This window comes from Aspergillus steynii, assembly GCF_002849105.1.
Source record: "Aspergillus steynii IBT 23096 chromosome Unknown P170scaffold_2, whole genome shotgun sequence".
NCBI classification, from domain to species: Eukaryota; Fungi; Ascomycota; class Eurotiomycetes; order Eurotiales; family Aspergillaceae; genus Aspergillus; species Aspergillus steynii.
Window position 1 is genome coordinate 5,153,581 of NW_020194399.1, and position 15,692 is coordinate 5,169,272.

Below are 15,692 nucleotides of genomic sequence, written 5' to 3' on the forward strand. Positions count from 1 at the left end.
TTTCTTTTCTTTTCTTCCTCCCCTCCTTCTTTGTTCTTTTTTTCCTTGTTTTCTCTTCTTCTTTGCTATTTTCTCTCTTGTATCTCACAATATTGCTCTATTCTATAGCTCTATTCTATAGCTCTATTCTTCATTTCATATTATAGACACCCGGATGCATGGTCCACCTTGATGCCGTCAGAGCAGCCGTCAAGGATGAGAATGTGTCATGGCCAAAACAATATGAACACAAAATGCAAACATTTACGTACTCTAATTAGCATTGAAAAGCGTAAGCATGTGAAAATCACGACGAAAGGGGCTTGGATGGAATAGATAAGATGATATCCAGGCTTTAGGCACGGCCCAGCCCTCTTTGTTTTGTTAGGAATAGGGGCTAGTGCAGGTTGGTAAGTGAGTACTCATTGGGGGGAGTTTAAAAGAAATTATTGCTGCTGTTGCTGTTGCTACTGCTGCTGCGGTTGATAGTGTCAGTAATGATAGTAAGATTTCGGCCACCGACCGACACGAATACCCTGGGAATCTACACTTCCGGTGCCCTAACTTTAGCCCTTAGGATAGTTGGCTCTGGCATAAGGCTAAGAAAACGATTCTGTAGAAGAAAGTGTGGACATGGTAAGAACCGTCGCTAGGTAGAACAGGTGGCTTGAAAGGAACCAGATTTAGTATTTTCGCCTAGGATGTCTCGATTTTTAATTTGACAGGCTTGCCAGAGAGTAGGTTACTAGTACTATCCACAGCGGAAAAAGTAAGGCATGCCATCTTTTTACTACATAATACTATCCAATATATTCTCCTGGATTTAAATGGGCAAGGTTATCTCACAATTCCCAGTCTATTCCCACAATGACGTAGAGAAAATGGTGACCTTCAGAAGCTGACTTGCTGAGTAGTTATGAGGAATTTAAGCGCCATAATGAGGAGATAAATACTACGATGGTCATGTCGTCGGCGCTACTACGATTGTACCATAGCCTAATAGCTCCATAGGCCGAAAGACATTTTCAAACTTATAGTAACCCGAGGGGGTAGATCATCATATCTAACAATGACAAATAACACATAGTATCATGATACTCAGATCATAACTGACGCATTTTATTGCATCTTCTAAGCTCCTATGGCTTGTCAACAAACAACAGCCTAGAGTGACCACCATAAAGGAAGCCCAGGCAGTCTTCTATGACTTGTGGCTCTTTACATAGTCGATAACTTGTTGAACTATCCGCGAAACACGGTATCAGCACACCGGAGGAAAAAATGCAGGCCATTCCAATACTTATCGATCGTCCACTGATCAGCCATTTCATCCGGAATTTCAAAATCAAATGCCTACATACCGAGTCAACAAAGCATGGAAACGTAGGATTTATGAAAAGGAAGCCCTGGTTCGTACGTCTTCTAGAGAGATGATCAACTTAGCCCATTCTATTCTATCCGCGTCCAGGTCATCAGCGAAGGTTTCTTCGGGAGTAACCTAACAAGACAGGGTTAGCTCTGGAGGGTTTAATAGGCGGACGGGGCACTTGCTTCATCACGTTCCAGGCCAAATTCATTGGCAACTAGCTGCTGCACTTTCTCCGCGATGGTTGTCATTTTGTTCGCGGTATATCACGGCTGCGAAAGGCTGTGCGAGGATAAAGAAAGTGAGTAGTTTCAGCTGGCAGAGGGCATGGGCCTTTAGAGGCTGTAAATGAGCCTACAGCAACGAGATGGGAATAGTTTCAACCCTTTTGGGAAGCCGCTCCGAATGCTAAGCGAACGCTGCACCGTGCAAAGGTGAGCCTGTCCCGAGAGGGTATAGTAGAAATTAAAAAGGCATAGCGTTATTTCCATAATCGCTCTATTAAGTATTGTATAGAGTCAATAAGATGAAAATAAACGCGGATATATCAGAAACGAAAGATTATAACTAGTACTACTATTAGTAGAGTTAGTATAGTCTATCTACTTATTCATACTAGTATATATAGGTCCTTAAGACTTTTCTTATAAGTTGAATTGCGTAAATTTCACTTAATACTATATGTATATATACTTACACACATCGTGTCGTCTAATTGATTACGAGGGGTGGGACACGCTATTTCTATCCCAGAGTTTGCTGTAGGGTCATTTTCCCAGGGCCTAAAGGCCTCTCTATAATATCGGACTTGCATTGGTTGCGGTCGTTGCGTTCTCCACTCAACATGGACGACGGGGGATTATAATTATGCCGAAAGAGCGCTCTTGAGAGAGGAAGGTTCACTCTACTCGGGCACCATCCTATGGATGAATGACCACATCTTCCGACATCAGCATTTATAAAGAAGAGCAAAAATGTTTCCCTGGAAGGACTCGCCGAACAGTTTGCCCAAAAATAAAATCCGCCCGAGCGACACTTCAGCCTAGCAGAAGTGCAGGGGTTTCTGTTGCAGTGCAAGAAGCCACCAGCCGAGGCATGTGATAATGTCACGGAGTGGATCGAAGAATCCTCCAAATAGACTCACTTAAACACCCCAATAATAATAAGGTCTAGCATGCACCGCCTCGTTCCTGTTCCTGTCGCTGTGCCTGTGCCTGTCACACGACAAAATGCTTGATGCCGACCGACTGTTCCGTTCGAGGACAAGGCGTCTTACGTGCATCCCACCGTCCATAATCGAGTATAAATAATTCGATCTGGATCAGGCCCAGACCAGAGCATGTCTCTCTTTGCCCTACTAATCAGTCGATGCTCACGCTAAGTTGGGGCTGAGGCCGCAACCTCGGGGGGCCGTTTTCGAGAACCAACGGCCAAGCCTATTATCATCCAGATATTATATTAACCAGCCCAGTCAGAAGCAACGCCGTCAGCACAGAACACCTCGAATTCTGCAGTCCATAAGCGGGTCGGCACGTAGTATTCGGACTACTCGGACCTGCGAAACGGCTCGGATGGGGCGATGCTCGCGAATGAGTCGGCCTGCTGATGGTGTTGGTAAATGGTAAATTCGTACATATGTAGAGGTGGACGGACTTTTGCGTAGTTCCTTTTGCTTCTGTTTTGGTTTTCGCTCTTGTTCGTCTGTCGTTGAGGTGCTGAGATGTGCAGAGCTATCCCATCTCTATAGAGCACAGATAACGATGGCCTCACCCTCATCCTCGAAATGGCTTCTCTCCCTCCTCCTCTCCTCCTTCACCTGCCCCTCTCTCGCAGCCTCAAAATCGACCTCGACAACAACAGATCCAACCTGCTACTCCTTCAACGGCACCCCCAACTCTGACTACCAACTATGTCCCCAGACCGACGCAAAAGGCATGTGCTGTTTAACCGGCACCAAAGACCAGCCCGCCGATGTATGTCTTCAGAATGGCCTGTGTCAAACCGTCGCCGAGTCCCAGATCAAGGGCCAGACGGTGCGGAACTATAGTTATTGGCGCGGGTACTGTACGAGTCGCGATTGGGAGGGAGGTGGGTGTTTGGGGGTTTGTCTTGATGGGTCGGTATGTATTCTTTTTCTTTTCGTGTATATTCTCGTGTATATTTCTGCTCTTGCATGGAGTATGCATACATGGTATTGGTAGATGTGTGTGACTGACGTGCTTTTCTACTTTCAGGGCTCAAACTCCTCCACACTGATGACTCCTTGCGATAATACTCGCAACTCGACGGGTTGGTGCTGCGGTGGTACGACCGATTGCTGTGGCACGCCGAAGGAAATCACCCTCGCGGCGGTTCTGGGCGAGCATGGTGTTCCTGTCACGACATCGAGGATATCTGCGGCTGCAGATAAAGAAAAAGATGCAGCTACATCTATATCTACATCGACTACTGCGTCTACATCTACACTCAGCTCGACCTCTACATCAACTTCTACTTCTACCTCTTCATCATCATCGTCTTCATCCTCAACAATATCTACAACATCAACTTCAGCAACATCTTTACCAACAACCTCAAACTCAACACCATCCCCAACACCAGCAGAACAATCCACCAAATCCGACCCCTCAACCCCCGTCCCCGGCATCTCCAACGGCGTCAAAGCCGGCATCGGCGTGGCCGTCAGCATCGCCGCCCTATTCCTCTTCGTCGCTGCGATGTGGCTTCTGCGTCGCCACCGCACACCAAAGATCGTGTCCGAGAGCAGGGAGTATATCGCGACGCCGGTGCAGAGGGAGTTAGTGGGGACGGGGAGAGGGAGGGGGGTGGGTTATAGCCATGCGCCTAGTCGGGGGAGTAGTCGTGCACAGGAAAGGATATAGTTATGGATGTCGATGTGTGAGAGAGGTTGGGGTTGGGGTTGGGATGAGAAGGTGAGGGTTGGGTTGGAGGGTAGTATAGGGCAAGGTGGGTGTTATGAGGTATGATTTCTATGCGATGCATTGAGATGGTGTTCTTGCTTTGGGGTGAGTGATTTGTGTTATATTTTTTGTTGGCGACTTGGGAGGGTGGTTATTGTGTCCTTAGATATAGATAGACAGCCAGTAGAACTGTAATAGATCTGTATTCACACCTACGCCAGCCAGCTCAGCTCAGCTCAGCTCAGCCCATCTCTGCATGATCATCCCAGATCACCGATCGATCTGTTCTATTTCTAAGAGATCTCATCCCATATCCATCCGTGTTTGCCCTGCGTTCCCAAGTATATCCTCCTATTCGTTCCATTTGCTCCGACCCAAGGACCTTTTATAGGTATTTCCCTGTCCAAACCCACCCCTTCCACTAACACCCATGATCCTACGCCGTCGCATACTTCCTCGTCCAATCCTTCGCGATCTCCTCATACCGACTCTTATCATTCTTATACTGCTCGGCGATGCGCCCCTCGACCGCGTCGTCAGGCATGGGCTCCGCCAGCAGCTGGCGCGCAAACTCCAGCACCGCGCCGATCCGCGAGCTGGGCTTCCACTCGTCCGACTTCAGCATCCCCAGACACATGCTCCCCTTCTCGTCGTTGGTCACGTTGGGGTGGTAGATCTTCGTCCCGAACGACACCGCGGGCGGCTTGAACGGGTATTCCGTCGGGAGGCTGAGTTTCATGAGGAAGCGGCCTTTCTGTGCGGGTGTTAGTCTGGGTTGAGCCCTGGGCAGGAAGAGTTGGCAGGGAGGGTGGATCATGGCTGGCGTACGTGGTATGGTGACCCCTCCGGTCCGTCCATGTAGACCTTCCATTCGTAGATGTTCGATTCATCGGCTAATTCGACCGAGATGCCGTCGGGAGGGGACTCGATGAGCTCGGATAGTTCCTGGTTTTTCGGGTCGTTGTTAGCTAGCTAGCTTTATAACCCCTCATTTGGGGTGGGATGAGGGGGAAGGGAATGAGATTCTCGAGGGCGCACGTACCTTGGCGATGCGCTTCTGGCTTCCCATGGTGACGGTCAAGAGAGCTGGCTCTCACAGAGAAATCCAAAGAGAGTCGAGGAAACAGAGGAAAAGGGGAAGAAAGAGAGAAAGAGAGGAGAGAGGATCTAACAGGACGAGGGATTTTGCACTGGGGAAAGAAAGGTAAATCAAGGCCCGGCTCATTGGCCAGCAGAAACCTGGGACAGACACGCGCAGGGGCACGAGCGCTAGGAACAGCACATGGAGCTAGCTAACTTAAGCCCGACTAGATCTCTGGGTACAGCACGGAGTACAGCGTAAGTCGCAGAGAGCAGGAAGAGTCATGGCTGCGTCCAACAAAGCGGCGGATCAGGTGGGGCGGAAGTCGACGTCAGTTTCGCTCGGTCGCGGTCAACAGATTTACGGTTACTGCAGCATAAACACCAATAAGGCTCGCATTGAATACTCTACACCCCCGCCAAAACGCCTATTCCCGTTGTAAGATCACCATCACGCCCATGATCCCCAGCAGCACCGTCTTCAGCCACGGATACTCGCTCAGCATGATCGTCACGTACCCCACCCCGGGAATATACCCTCGCACGCTGCCCACGATGTCCTCCGCGCGGTTCAGATAGTCCTGCCCGGGCGCATAGAGCTCGGTGTCGTCGGCGAGGTTGTTGTCGCCCTTGGTGAGAAGCATGTTGTTCGGCGCGGGCGAGGATCTGGGATTGGCGTGGAACCGGTTAGCTGTCTTGTCCTGCGACCGGTGTAAACCCCAGGGAAACGGTGCAGACGTACTCGGAAACCTCCTTGACCTTCTTCGCCTTCCCCTCCACCTCGGGATACGTGCGGACCACGCGATGCACGATCGGGATATCCTTTCCTTTCACGTTGTAGACCACGACCTCGCCGAGTTCGGCCCGGGGGCTGCGATTCCAGAGGAACAGCAGATCGCCTCGCTGGAAGGCAGGTTCCATCGAGCCGGATAGGACGACCTAGAGCGACATCAAGCATTAGTAGGGTCGGTCGAACAGGGAAACAAAGAGCTTAGCTGGCCGCAACACATACCACGATGGGGGAGCTAGACGCAGTAAACACCGAGAGACCCTTCCAGAGCATGAACGCCGTGGACAGGACGAGGGCGAAATTGAGGACTTGCGCGAGGCTTTGCCTCGGGTTTCCCAGAGACGACAGCATGGTGACGAGCGTGGGAGTAGGTGATTGAATGAGTGATCTGGTCTGGTGCTCTTTGAAGGTACTGGTGCTGATGAGGTCGCGCAGTGGGTCGGGACGGTTTAGGTGGCCTTGAGAGAGCGCGTGTCTGCCTCAGGCATCAATTACGGAGTACTGGAAGTATGTACTTGGGCCACGACAGAGTAGTTCACTACCTCGTTCTATGATAATTGATACAATCTATCCTGCTGAGATGCATAAACTGACAAGAACAAAACTAAACAAAAAATCAGATCAATGCCAAGTTTCCAAAGACGCGGCGCCTTATACGCCCACCGGCCGAGCACTGTTTGCTTCGTCGATTTCCCAGAATTTCTGCGGCTTTTCGCGCCTCGTGATAAGACCGACCACGTCGAAAGGGTCGAAGAAGGTCACAATGGCAGGCCGAGGGTCCTCGTAGCCGGGTCCCTCAACTTCTGTCACCCCGTCCTTTGCCAGGTAGATCTTGTTGCATCGCGGAAGCCATCGCATGGGATGGAGCACGTTAAGCAATGTGGTATTGCTATACATGACCACGGTCTCGAAAACCCAGAAGAACCACTCCTCCTTGAGCAGCGGACTGATGTTTTTGATATTGCCGGTGTTCAGACTGGCCGCCGTGAAATACTCGACGGTCCGGAAAATCGTTCGGATGGTGATGAGGACGCAGCTGCAGAATAGAACGTGAAGAGCCCGCTTGACTTTCACATTCAAAACACCCGCGCGAGAGCAGTTGTGGTAGAACTTCGAGGCCAGAGCCATGAACCCGACCATCAATGCGATCTGGAGAATGAGGGCTGCCTTGAGCAGCGCCTTGCCCGTGTTCTGAGTGCCCTCCGGATTCGACGTGTTGGCCACCAGCGCGGCTCCGTTGGCTGTCAGGACTTCGATAATGACTCCCATGGCAACAAATGTGGTGAAGACGCGGCCGGGGTGTATGGGCGAATGATACGGAATATAGTAAAGGATGCGGCCCAAGATGAAAAAGTTGGCTCCCTCGTAGACGGGTCTATGATGGTCAGTTTTCCGTGACAAAGATCGATAAAAAAGAAAAGAGAAGGGAAGAGAAAAAAAAAGAGAAGAAAAGGAACTTACGGCCCTGCTAGCAATAGAACGGTGCTGGAAATGTAAATACCCAAGTCATCCCAATGCTCAAAAGCCCCAATCGTGCGCATCACAAACCCTGCCGTGAAAAGCAGCGCAGACCACGGCAGCAGGCCGGTCACCTTCCAGGACTTGTACTTGCTGCATTGACTCTGTTAGTTATGACATGGATTCGGGGTTCCTTTACTTACTGGCATTGGTACCCATGTAAAATCCCGGAGATGGCAAAAAGGATAGCAAAGGCAATGGGTGCGCCTTTGTTGGGTGCATAGAACCAGAGACTCCCTTCCTCTGTGCGCAGTTAGCCTTGGCTATGATGTCCATAGATGGCTGGGACCCACGGTAACTCGATCGCTTCTCAACTGTCATGATGCGTTGCGGCAGGTCGTTCAAATAGATATATTCAGCTCAGCAGCCAGTATGGGTATTTGTAGTCCAGGTAAAGTAAGGTATATGAGTTGTAATTCTAATCGTACAGGATAGCAACTGTCGAAGTCATGATGCCCGTATATATACTCTGAACAGCATGATGCTCAGATGGACGCAGGCTCTAGCGAACACGAGACTACCTAATGAGGAAAACGAGATCCTCTGCACCAGAACCAAGCCTCTGAAGACCGCGAGACCTCAGTGGAGACAATAAGATATAGCGGCAAGCTAAATTGCTTATCCAGCTTTTTCATCTTTGGCTGGGTCCGCAGAATCGCCTGCGATTGGGTGCCGCCGACGTAGCGAATACGAGCAAGGCTGAGTCCAGGGCACTGCGAACCTGGTGCCAGTGCCCGAACAACAGATCATCCTGTCATGGGGCAGAAGGGTTCGTATCAGGACTTGAGTCATCACTTGGGGCGAACAAAGTTAACATCTTCGAAAGGACAAGGCTGACAGGTGTTTGAGGGGGTGGCCCAAGAGTGGTGCCTGGTTATGCAGGCAGAAACCCCGGATTACCCTTTGGGGAAGCGTTGCCCGGCCAACATGCGCTAACCCGATACGGAAGGCAACCAGAACCAACGTGACTTGACCTCGACCGTCATACTCTGGACTCTTCTCTGCTTCTTCGTCTGTCAACCTCGCCAATCTCTGCCTTTTCGCCATTTCGACACCAGCGGCAGAGCACCTTCAGCAACAATGAGTTCAGCAAAGCCCCCTCAGCCGTCCCTTTTCCAGGTTTACCTCCGCCTGCGCCCTCCAATCTCGCAACAACAGGATGACCACGTTGAACGTTGCTTGACGGTCGATACCTCGGAGCCAGCGAATCAGATTCCGTCGGGCCCTACTCAGATCATTCTTCAGCCTCCCAGTGATGTCAGGAAGCGTGCTGTGGAGAAGTTTGGCTTCACCAAGGTCTTTGAGGAGTCTTCCTCTCAGCTGAACGTCTTCGAAGATACCGGGTTGGAATCTATCATCAGAGGTGTCCTTACCGAGGGAAGAGATGGCCTTGTGGCTACGCTGGGCGTGACCGGAAGTGGAAAGGTAGGATATCTGACAGAGTCTGGACGAAAAGTACTAATGCCCCATCTAGAGTCACACAATTCTAGGATCAAAGACTCAGAAAGGTCTCACTCAAATGAGTCTCGACGTGATCTTCAAGTCCTTGGAATCTACGATCAAGCCGCCCGACAACTCCATCAACCCTCTCCTTCTCTCGACTGTCTCTGCGTCGGACCCTTGCGAATCCCAGATGTTCACAGCCCAGTCGTTCCTGGAAGCTGTCTACGGTGACCCTGCCGATCGAGGCCGCAACTCTCGAGCCCAAACTCCCATGAGCTCGGGAAGAGCAAACACACCTATGGCGGTATGCTGCCCATTCCCCCAAACTCCTTTACGAAGGATCCATACCCTGCGGCCTCGCACCCCCAGAACCCCAATGGACAGGTCCCCACATAGAACGCCCACAACCCCAAGTTATTTTGGTACTCAAAGTCCCAATGGTAGCCCCACAAAGAGAAAGACATGGATTCACCCATCAGCCCTTGCTACAAGATTCCAACTGCCCAGTATGAACTATGCTAAATCATCCCTTCGAAATTTAAAGGAACCCACGCCCGCGATTATCTTCCCTCGTCGAAACTTACCCCAACGTTCCAACGCCTTGCCACGATCCCCGGACGTAACCCACCTCACTGTGGACTTGAACCCTCATTCGGAGTATATTGTTCTGGTGTCGATGTACGAAGTGTACAATGACCGCATCTTCGACCTCTTGTCGCCAGCCATCGTCCCCGGCCAGGGCAGCACCATGTCCCGTCAAGGCGGAAATGCCCAGAAAGACCGAAGAAGGCCCCTGTTCTTCAAGTCCACGGAAGGGTCTCCTGACCGAAAGGTTGTTGCTGGTCTGCGCAAGATCGCCTGCAGCACCTATGAAGAGGCCCTGGCGATTCTGGAGGTCGGTCTGACCGAGCGTAAGGTCACAGGGACTGGTGCCAACAGCGTCAGCTCACGCAGTCACGGATTTTTCTGCCTTGAAGTTAAGAGAAGAATGCGAAACAAGAGAACCGGCGAGGAAACCTGGATTGGAAATACACTCACGGTGGCGGATCTTGCTGGTATGTTCAGAAACTGATTTTGCCGATTTTCGGTAATACTAATCATTGCCAGGTTCTGAGCGCGCGAGAACCGCAAAGACCGCTGGATCTACTCTCGCTGAAGCAGGCAAGATCAACGAAAGTTTGATGTACCTGGGGCAGTGTCTGCAGATGCAGAGTGATATGCAGGACAAGAACAAGGTATGTATGCCGTGACCTGGGCTCCGGAGAAACTAGCTGACACCGGTAGACTGCGATGGTGCCATTTAGACAGTGCAAGCTTACCGAGCTGCTGTTCTCCAACTCCTTCCCGTCTAACCAATCGTCGGGACCTACTCGTCATCCCCAAAAGGCCATCATGGTAGTCACAGCTGACCCTCTGGGCGACTACAACGCCACGTCGCAAATCCTGCGCTACTCCGCTCTCGCTCGAGAAGTCGCAGTGCCTCGAGTCCCGTCTGTCGCTGAATCCGCGCGTTCCAGCTCTGTCGAGTCATACAAGTCATCTGAACACGGTCGCAACTCTCCCAACATGGCCGCCAGTGAAGAGCTCGAAAGCGCCCTGGCTGAGATCGAACGGCTCACGAAAGAGAATGGCAACCTGACCATGAAGCTCGGCGAGGAGGAAATCATGCGCGCCGAGTTGGAAATGAAGCTGAGTGCTAGCGAAGAGCAATGTCTCGAGATCGAACAAGAAGTTCGTGAAGAGTGCTGGGCCGAAATGGATCAGCGCATGGAAGAGGAGAGGAGAAGATGGCAGACTGCCTTGGAAGAGCAGGTGAGAAACTCCATCATCCTGTTTAGTATCTGAGCTGCCGCTGACCAACATAGGCCGATCACAATGACGAACATATTGACAAGAAGATCGAGCTCCTGTCTCGGGGCTTCCAAAGTGAGTTTCCAATTGCTACACCCTCCCAGACACCCAAGCCATGTTAACAAACCCCCTAGTCCACGAAGACCCACCCTCGTCCAGAGAAGACCGGACCGAAGAGCTCGAATACGAGAACGAGCGTCTCCGCAGCAAGATCGCCGCCCTGGAGCGTGAACTGAACAGCCAATCTCCCACGAAGAAGTCCAAGGCTAAAAAGCCTCTCGAGCCCACCCGCACCAACGCTCTCGGCCGCGAAAGCGACATCGATCAAGCGCTGAAGAGAATGGACCAGTTGAAGCTGGCCGATAGCATGTTTTCGCCCGCACAGCCATCCACTGGCTCTCCTGGGAAGAAGCAGAGAAAGATGGCCACCCGGAGATGGGACTTGGCTCCGGAGGAGGATATTTAGATTCTTGCTCTCCCTTTTTCTTTTCTTCTGACCCTGTACAGTATGGGAGGCGTTTCTTGGGGGTTTGATCAGTGATACCAATTTTTGTTTTTATGTTTTGATCTTTCTTTAACGGATTCTTTAATTTTGTTTGATCACATACGATCCTGCGCTGCTTACTCTCCATCCATACGTTGTGAGTGATATTGAAGGGGGAAAGTAACTGGGAGAGTATCTTTCTCGGTTATCGTGCCATTTTGGTGTCTATTGTAAACTGCCCAATTGATGTGCTATATGCAAGTCGAAACGAAGGCATATGTACAATTCCAAGGTTGAACAAGATCAACCTCTTAACGGACTCCCACTTCATTGCGCCATCTCCTCTCGATAGTCTCTAACCGCCTGCTCGAAGGACGCGTCTCGCTTGAATCCCAACGAGATCGCCTGCGCGTTATCGAACCGAGTCGGCCACGAGTCCAGGATAGCTTTGAGCGAGGGATCCTCCTTCTCCTTGAGAAACGCCAGCTTGTCCTTCCCGCCCACCGCTTCCAACGCATCCATCATCTCCTGGATCGTGACACAGATCCCCGGCACATTGATCTGGCGGATATGAGGTGGCACTGCATCCGCAGGTAATCCCAGCGTGAGAATCAAATTATGCACCAGCGTGCGCGGTGAACACAGCCACGACTTGAACGACCGGTCTTCCACCGGAATCACGCACTCCACGCCGTCCAGCGGCTCACGGATCATGCCGGACAGAAACGACGACGCCGCAGCCGTTGGACGGCCCGGCCGCACAGAGATCGTGGGAAAGCGAAGCACAAAGCCCGTGATGAACCCGCGGCGCGTGTACTCGTTGACGAGCGTCTCGCAGATGATTTTCTCTGCGCCGTAGGACGACTGAGGCGTCGGGATGACGCTGTCCGTGACGACTTCGGGTAGCGGTTGCCCGTAGACGGCTTGGCTGGAGGAGTAGATGACACGGACCCCGGGGCAAGTCTTGCGCAGGCTCTCGAGGAGGTTGCGAGTGGCGTCGACGTTCACGCTCATCCCCAGCTCGAAGTTCGCTTCGGACCCGGACGACATGATCCCGTGGAAGGCGTATACGGCGTCGAGGGACTTGTTGACCACGGAGTCGGCCCCGCGGAGGAGGTCGGTGGTCACGGCGCGCGCATTCTGGGGATATTTCACGCCTGTGGGAATTGGAGGTTCGTTGATGTCGGTGAGGATGAGTTGGTACGAGGGGTCGTTGAGGAGTTCTTTGGCGAGCAATTGGCCGATGAAGCCGGCGGCTCCGGTGATGAGAATGTTCATGTCGGCTGGGCGATGCACTGGGAATGAGAGTTTACATTGGAGCGATCAAGTGTTGGCGTGACGAGGGAATGATGTAGTTTGCAGTTCGTGGTGGGGTCGCACCAACTCCGAGGCCTTCAGTGAAAGGAAAATTAATGAACTTGTTTGAATTAGCTCGCGTGTCTCCGCACCCGGACTTGCACCGGTCATCCTGGGAGTTTAGACATCTCGTCTTGCTCGGATGTGTATGTGTGATGAGGGGATGGATGGATGTACGAGCGAAACAGGGGTACTGGTGGATCCATTTCGATCGGGGATCAGGCAGAAATCACTCTCACTCTCCTGTCTCATCAACGAGGTATGAGCATCGACTTTGGTAGATTGAAGATGGATCTATCGTAACGGTAGAGATAAAGTAAATGTCGACCCGGTCGTGGAGAGATCATGCGATGACAAAAGTCCAGCCCGTCGATGCGGGGTTTCGCTTTGTTTGCCGCTTCTCCCCGCGTCCTTCTTCCCCTCCTTTACGCCTTATCGCCCTGCTCACCATCGCCGGATCATACCTATTCATACTGGAATGGGATCCAATTGAGTATGAAAAGTTAGAGGCGGGCTATTTTCACACCATCTCCATTAAGCAGATTCCCCTCGCCAATTGCGATCGCATTGCCGCTGCAGGATGCCGGAGTATCCCCGATCATCGCCATCGAATCATCTTAGTCAACAACTTCCTACAATCAATCAGAAGCTGCAGTCATGAAGCGGTCGCCCTCTGATGCCGGCTTAGACTCTCCGCGGAGAGATGACCGTCGTCCCTCCGTGGTCCCTGACGGACGAAGTCCTGTACCGAGGATTTCCAAGGCTCGTGCCTGTCAGTTCCCTATTAGACGGGACGGACCTGCAAGTCACACGAAAGGCATACATACTAATTGGAGGAACCTGCAGGCGCCGATTGCAAACGTCATAAGATTCGATGCGAATTCAAACCGGGCGAAACGAGTTGCACCAAATGCCTACGCAGTGGGCTTAAATGCGTGGTGAACGACTTTTCGCAGAAGTTTGTTGATGACGATGGAGTGTAAGTGCTCGTGGAGGGTCATCTTGCATCCTGCTCCCGGTTCTGATCTTGTGTTAGATGGAAGTCTCAGGCAACAGCCACGATCCACCAGCTCCAAGCGGCCGTCTCCCACCTCCTTCGTCAGTCAGGGCTACAAGATCTCTCGGCTTTCGCATCGGGCGATATTCACAACGACCCCAGTCCCGTCGTATCCCAGCATCCGCTCGTCTTTGATGAACCGCAACCCACGCAAAACCACACTGAGCATAATGGGCCGGGGGCAGTGATGGACGTGGCGCGGGAGCACTCCCAAGAACCTGATCTTCAAAGCCCGGAGCTGGTACCGGCTCCCATGCGGAGTCTGTACGAAGTTACCAAATTGAGAAATCTACGAAGTAACCCCATCCAGCAGCCCAAGCTGACTCTGCTGGAGGAGGACTTCATCTCGCGAGGGATAATTTCCCTGCATGAGGCCGAGGAGCTCTTTGCGTATTTCAGCCGGACAATGAATCAACTGTTGTGGGGAGGCATAATTCTAGTTCATCGAGATCTGACCTCCGTGCGCCGAGCGTCGACCCTGCTTTCAGCGGCCGTTCTTACTGTCGCTGCGTTGCATATTCCGAATCGTACGGAAACGCTCAACCGCTGCTATAGCGAGTACGTCTCGCTTGTTTCGAGCATGTCTCTAACAAGGGCTCATACCCTGGACGATATCCGCGGACTTTGCGTGGGGGCTTTTTGGCTGTCTGAGTTAAGCTGGAAGCTATCGGGTCATGCAGTGCGAATTGCCACGGAATTGGGTCTCCACCAAAGTCACCAGAAAATGATACGCGGGCATAGCGATCAGTACGAGCGCGCCCAGCTGTGGTACCTGCTATATGTTTGCGATCACCATTTTAGCATCGCATATGGGCGCCCTCCGGTGATCCACGAGGATGCTGCCATTAAGAATTACGAGGCGTTCCTGCAAGCCCCGACAGTCGTCCCCGGCGATATCCGGCTGATGGCTCAGGTCAGCTTGTTCATGATACTGACCGAAGCCTATCGCATGTTTGGAAGCGACACGGAACAGGCGTTAACCGAAGAGGACTTTGGTCAGTTGCGAGTTTACAACGTTGCCATTGATCAGTGGCGGCTTCTCTGGCAACCGCGATCTGGTGAGTCCATTGCCCGGTCTTGACGATTGGCACTTTAGCTGACTAGCCCTTCCTCGCGATACTCTAGCCGATAGCCCCTATGTGCGGACGTACCCTTCGAAAGGGGTGGTGCTGCACTACCATTTTGCCAAGTTTCAGCTGAATTCCCTATCTCTGCGGGCATTGTCGCCATCCAACACTCCCGTGTTCTCCATGGACCGCAAGGAGTCCGCGAACATTGCCATCTCGTCTGCTATGGCGTGTCTGAACATGGTCCTGGAGGAACAGGACATCCGAGATGCCATTGTAGGCGTCCCCATCTTTACCCATACCATGGTCACCTTCTCGGCGGTGTTCCTTCTCAAGGTGGCCGTGAACTGGAACTCGGCGTATTTGAGTCTCGACGGCCGACAGGTGCGCATTTTGGTCGAGCGGGTGATCGAACTGCTGAACTGCGTTTCCGCCGGCGAGAGACACCTCACGCGACACATTGCGCGGGGGCTGGGGAAGATGCTTGAGCGATTTGATTCCTGGGAGACCTCGTGGCAGACGGGGAATACCGCGGTCGGAGGGCCTGCGGAGCGACCGGGGGGCGAGGTGCCTGGGGGCGCGAATGCGATGGCGCAGGGCTTCCCGCCGCCTGATTTGATTTACGACATGGTCGGCACCTATGGGTTTGGGCTGGACGAGAACCTCCTGGATCCCAGCATGGCGAACTTTGATTTTTTGGCGCAATAACCGATTCATCCGTGAGATTCTATACTTCGCCAGCCGAGGGTCCGTGCTCGCGACGCGTCCCAAGACGGTTTA

At 52.2% G+C, this 15,692-nt stretch overlaps 6 protein-coding genes across 6 annotated transcripts; 3 read left to right on the forward strand and 3 right to left on the reverse strand.

The window, feature by feature from the left end:
- Positions 1-3,105: 3,105 nt before the first annotated feature.
- P170DRAFT_423965 (uncharacterized protein) lies at positions 3,106-4,181 on the forward strand (the record flags this gene model as incomplete). Its single annotated transcript, XM_024847538.1, has 3 exons — positions 3,106-3,465; positions 3,547-3,548; positions 3,770-4,181. The coding sequence occupies 3 exons, from the start codon at positions 3,106-3,108 to the stop codon at positions 4,179-4,181; spliced, it is 774 nt and encodes a 257-aa protein (XP_024708499.1).
- A 234-nt stretch (positions 4,182-4,415) lies between these two features.
- P170DRAFT_454341 (uncharacterized protein) lies at positions 4,416-6,557 on the reverse strand. The gene is made up of 6 exons (XM_024851425.1): positions 6,359-6,557; positions 6,089-6,285; positions 5,866-6,012; positions 5,309-5,327; positions 5,095-5,211; positions 4,416-5,020 (listed from the first exon to the last, which is right to left on the reverse strand). Exons 1-6 carry the CDS (start codon positions 6,485-6,487, stop codon positions 4,703-4,705), a joined length of 927 nt encoding a protein of 308 aa, XP_024708500.1. The 5' UTR covers positions 6,488-6,557; the 3' UTR covers positions 4,416-4,702.
- A 99-nt stretch (positions 6,558-6,656) lies between these two features.
- P170DRAFT_434909 (putative RTA1 domain protein) lies at positions 6,657-8,358 on the reverse strand. Its single transcript, XM_024848827.1, has 4 exons — positions 7,948-8,358; positions 7,798-7,897; positions 7,598-7,747; positions 6,657-7,511 (listed from the first exon to the last, which is right to left on the reverse strand). The coding sequence occupies exons 1-4, from the start codon at positions 7,973-7,975 to the stop codon at positions 6,788-6,790; spliced, it is 1,002 nt and encodes a 333-aa protein (XP_024708501.1). The 5' UTR covers positions 7,976-8,358; the 3' UTR covers positions 6,657-6,787.
- A 146-nt stretch (positions 8,359-8,504) lies between these two features.
- On the forward strand, positions 8,505-11,605 carry P170DRAFT_434910 (kinesin family protein). Its single transcript, XM_024848828.1, has 7 exons — positions 8,505-9,079; positions 9,129-9,401; positions 9,642-10,152; positions 10,205-10,332; positions 10,382-10,909; positions 10,963-11,023; positions 11,083-11,605. The coding sequence occupies exons 1-7, from the start codon at positions 8,735-8,737 to the stop codon at positions 11,412-11,414; spliced, it is 2,178 nt and encodes a 725-aa protein (XP_024708502.1). The 5' UTR covers positions 8,505-8,734; the 3' UTR covers positions 11,415-11,605.
- Positions 11,606-11,633: 28 nt separating this feature from the next.
- P170DRAFT_434912 (SDR family oxidoreductase) lies at positions 11,634-13,104 on the reverse strand. Its single transcript, XM_024848829.1, has one exon. It carries the CDS (start codon positions 12,708-12,710, stop codon positions 11,760-11,762), a length of 951 nt encoding a protein of 316 aa, XP_024708503.1. The 5' UTR covers positions 12,711-13,104; the 3' UTR covers positions 11,634-11,759.
- A 341-nt stretch (positions 13,105-13,445) lies between these two features.
- Positions 13,446-15,620, forward strand: P170DRAFT_445004 (putative C6 transcription factor; the record flags this gene model as incomplete). Its single annotated transcript, XM_024850671.1, has 4 exons — positions 13,446-13,560; positions 13,635-13,767; positions 13,825-14,903; positions 14,971-15,620. 4 exons carry the CDS (start codon positions 13,446-13,448, stop codon positions 15,618-15,620), a joined length of 1,977 nt encoding a protein of 658 aa, XP_024708504.1.
- Between the last annotated feature and the right edge of the window lie 72 nt (positions 15,621-15,692).

Excerpts from the sequence above, each read along its gene's own strand:
- P170DRAFT_454341 (XM_024851425.1), bottom strand. The coding sequence starts at position 6,487 with ATGCTGTCGTCTCTGGGAAACCCGAGGCAAAGCCTCGCGCAAGTCCTC. Across the intron at positions 6,286-6,358 it reads CGTCTAGCTCCCCCATCGTG|GTCGTCCTATCCGGCTCGAT; the intron begins GTATGTGTTGCG and ends ATGTCGCTCTAG. Across the intron at positions 5,021-5,094 it reads CGGAGGGGTCACCATACCAC|AAAGGCCGCTTCCTCATGAA; the intron begins GTACGCCAGCCA and ends ACACCCGCACAG.
- P170DRAFT_434909 (XM_024848827.1), bottom strand. The coding sequence starts at position 7,975 with ATGACAGTTGAGAAGCGATCGAGTTACC. Across the intron at positions 7,898-7,947 it reads TGAGAAGCGATCGAGTTACC|AGGAAGGGAGTCTCTGGTTC; the intron begins GTGGGTCCCAGC and ends AACTGCGCACAG. Across the intron at positions 7,512-7,597 it reads GTTCTATTGCTAGCAGGGCC|ACCCGTCTACGAGGGAGCCA; the intron begins GTAAGTTCCTTT and ends TGACCATCATAG.
- P170DRAFT_434912 (XM_024848829.1), bottom strand. The coding sequence starts at position 12,710 with ATGAACATTCTCATCACCGGAGCCGCCGGCTTCATCGGCCAATTGCTC.
- P170DRAFT_434910 (XM_024848828.1), top strand. The coding sequence starts at position 8,735 with ATGAGTTCAGCAAAGCCCCCTCAGCCGTCCCTTTTCCAGGTTTACCTC. Across the intron at positions 9,080-9,128 it reads GCGTGACCGGAAGTGGAAAG|AGTCACACAATTCTAGGATC; the intron begins GTAGGATATCTG and ends TGCCCCATCTAG. Across the intron at positions 10,333-10,381 it reads ATATGCAGGACAAGAACAAG|ACTGCGATGGTGCCATTTAG; the intron begins GTATGTATGCCG and ends TGACACCGGTAG.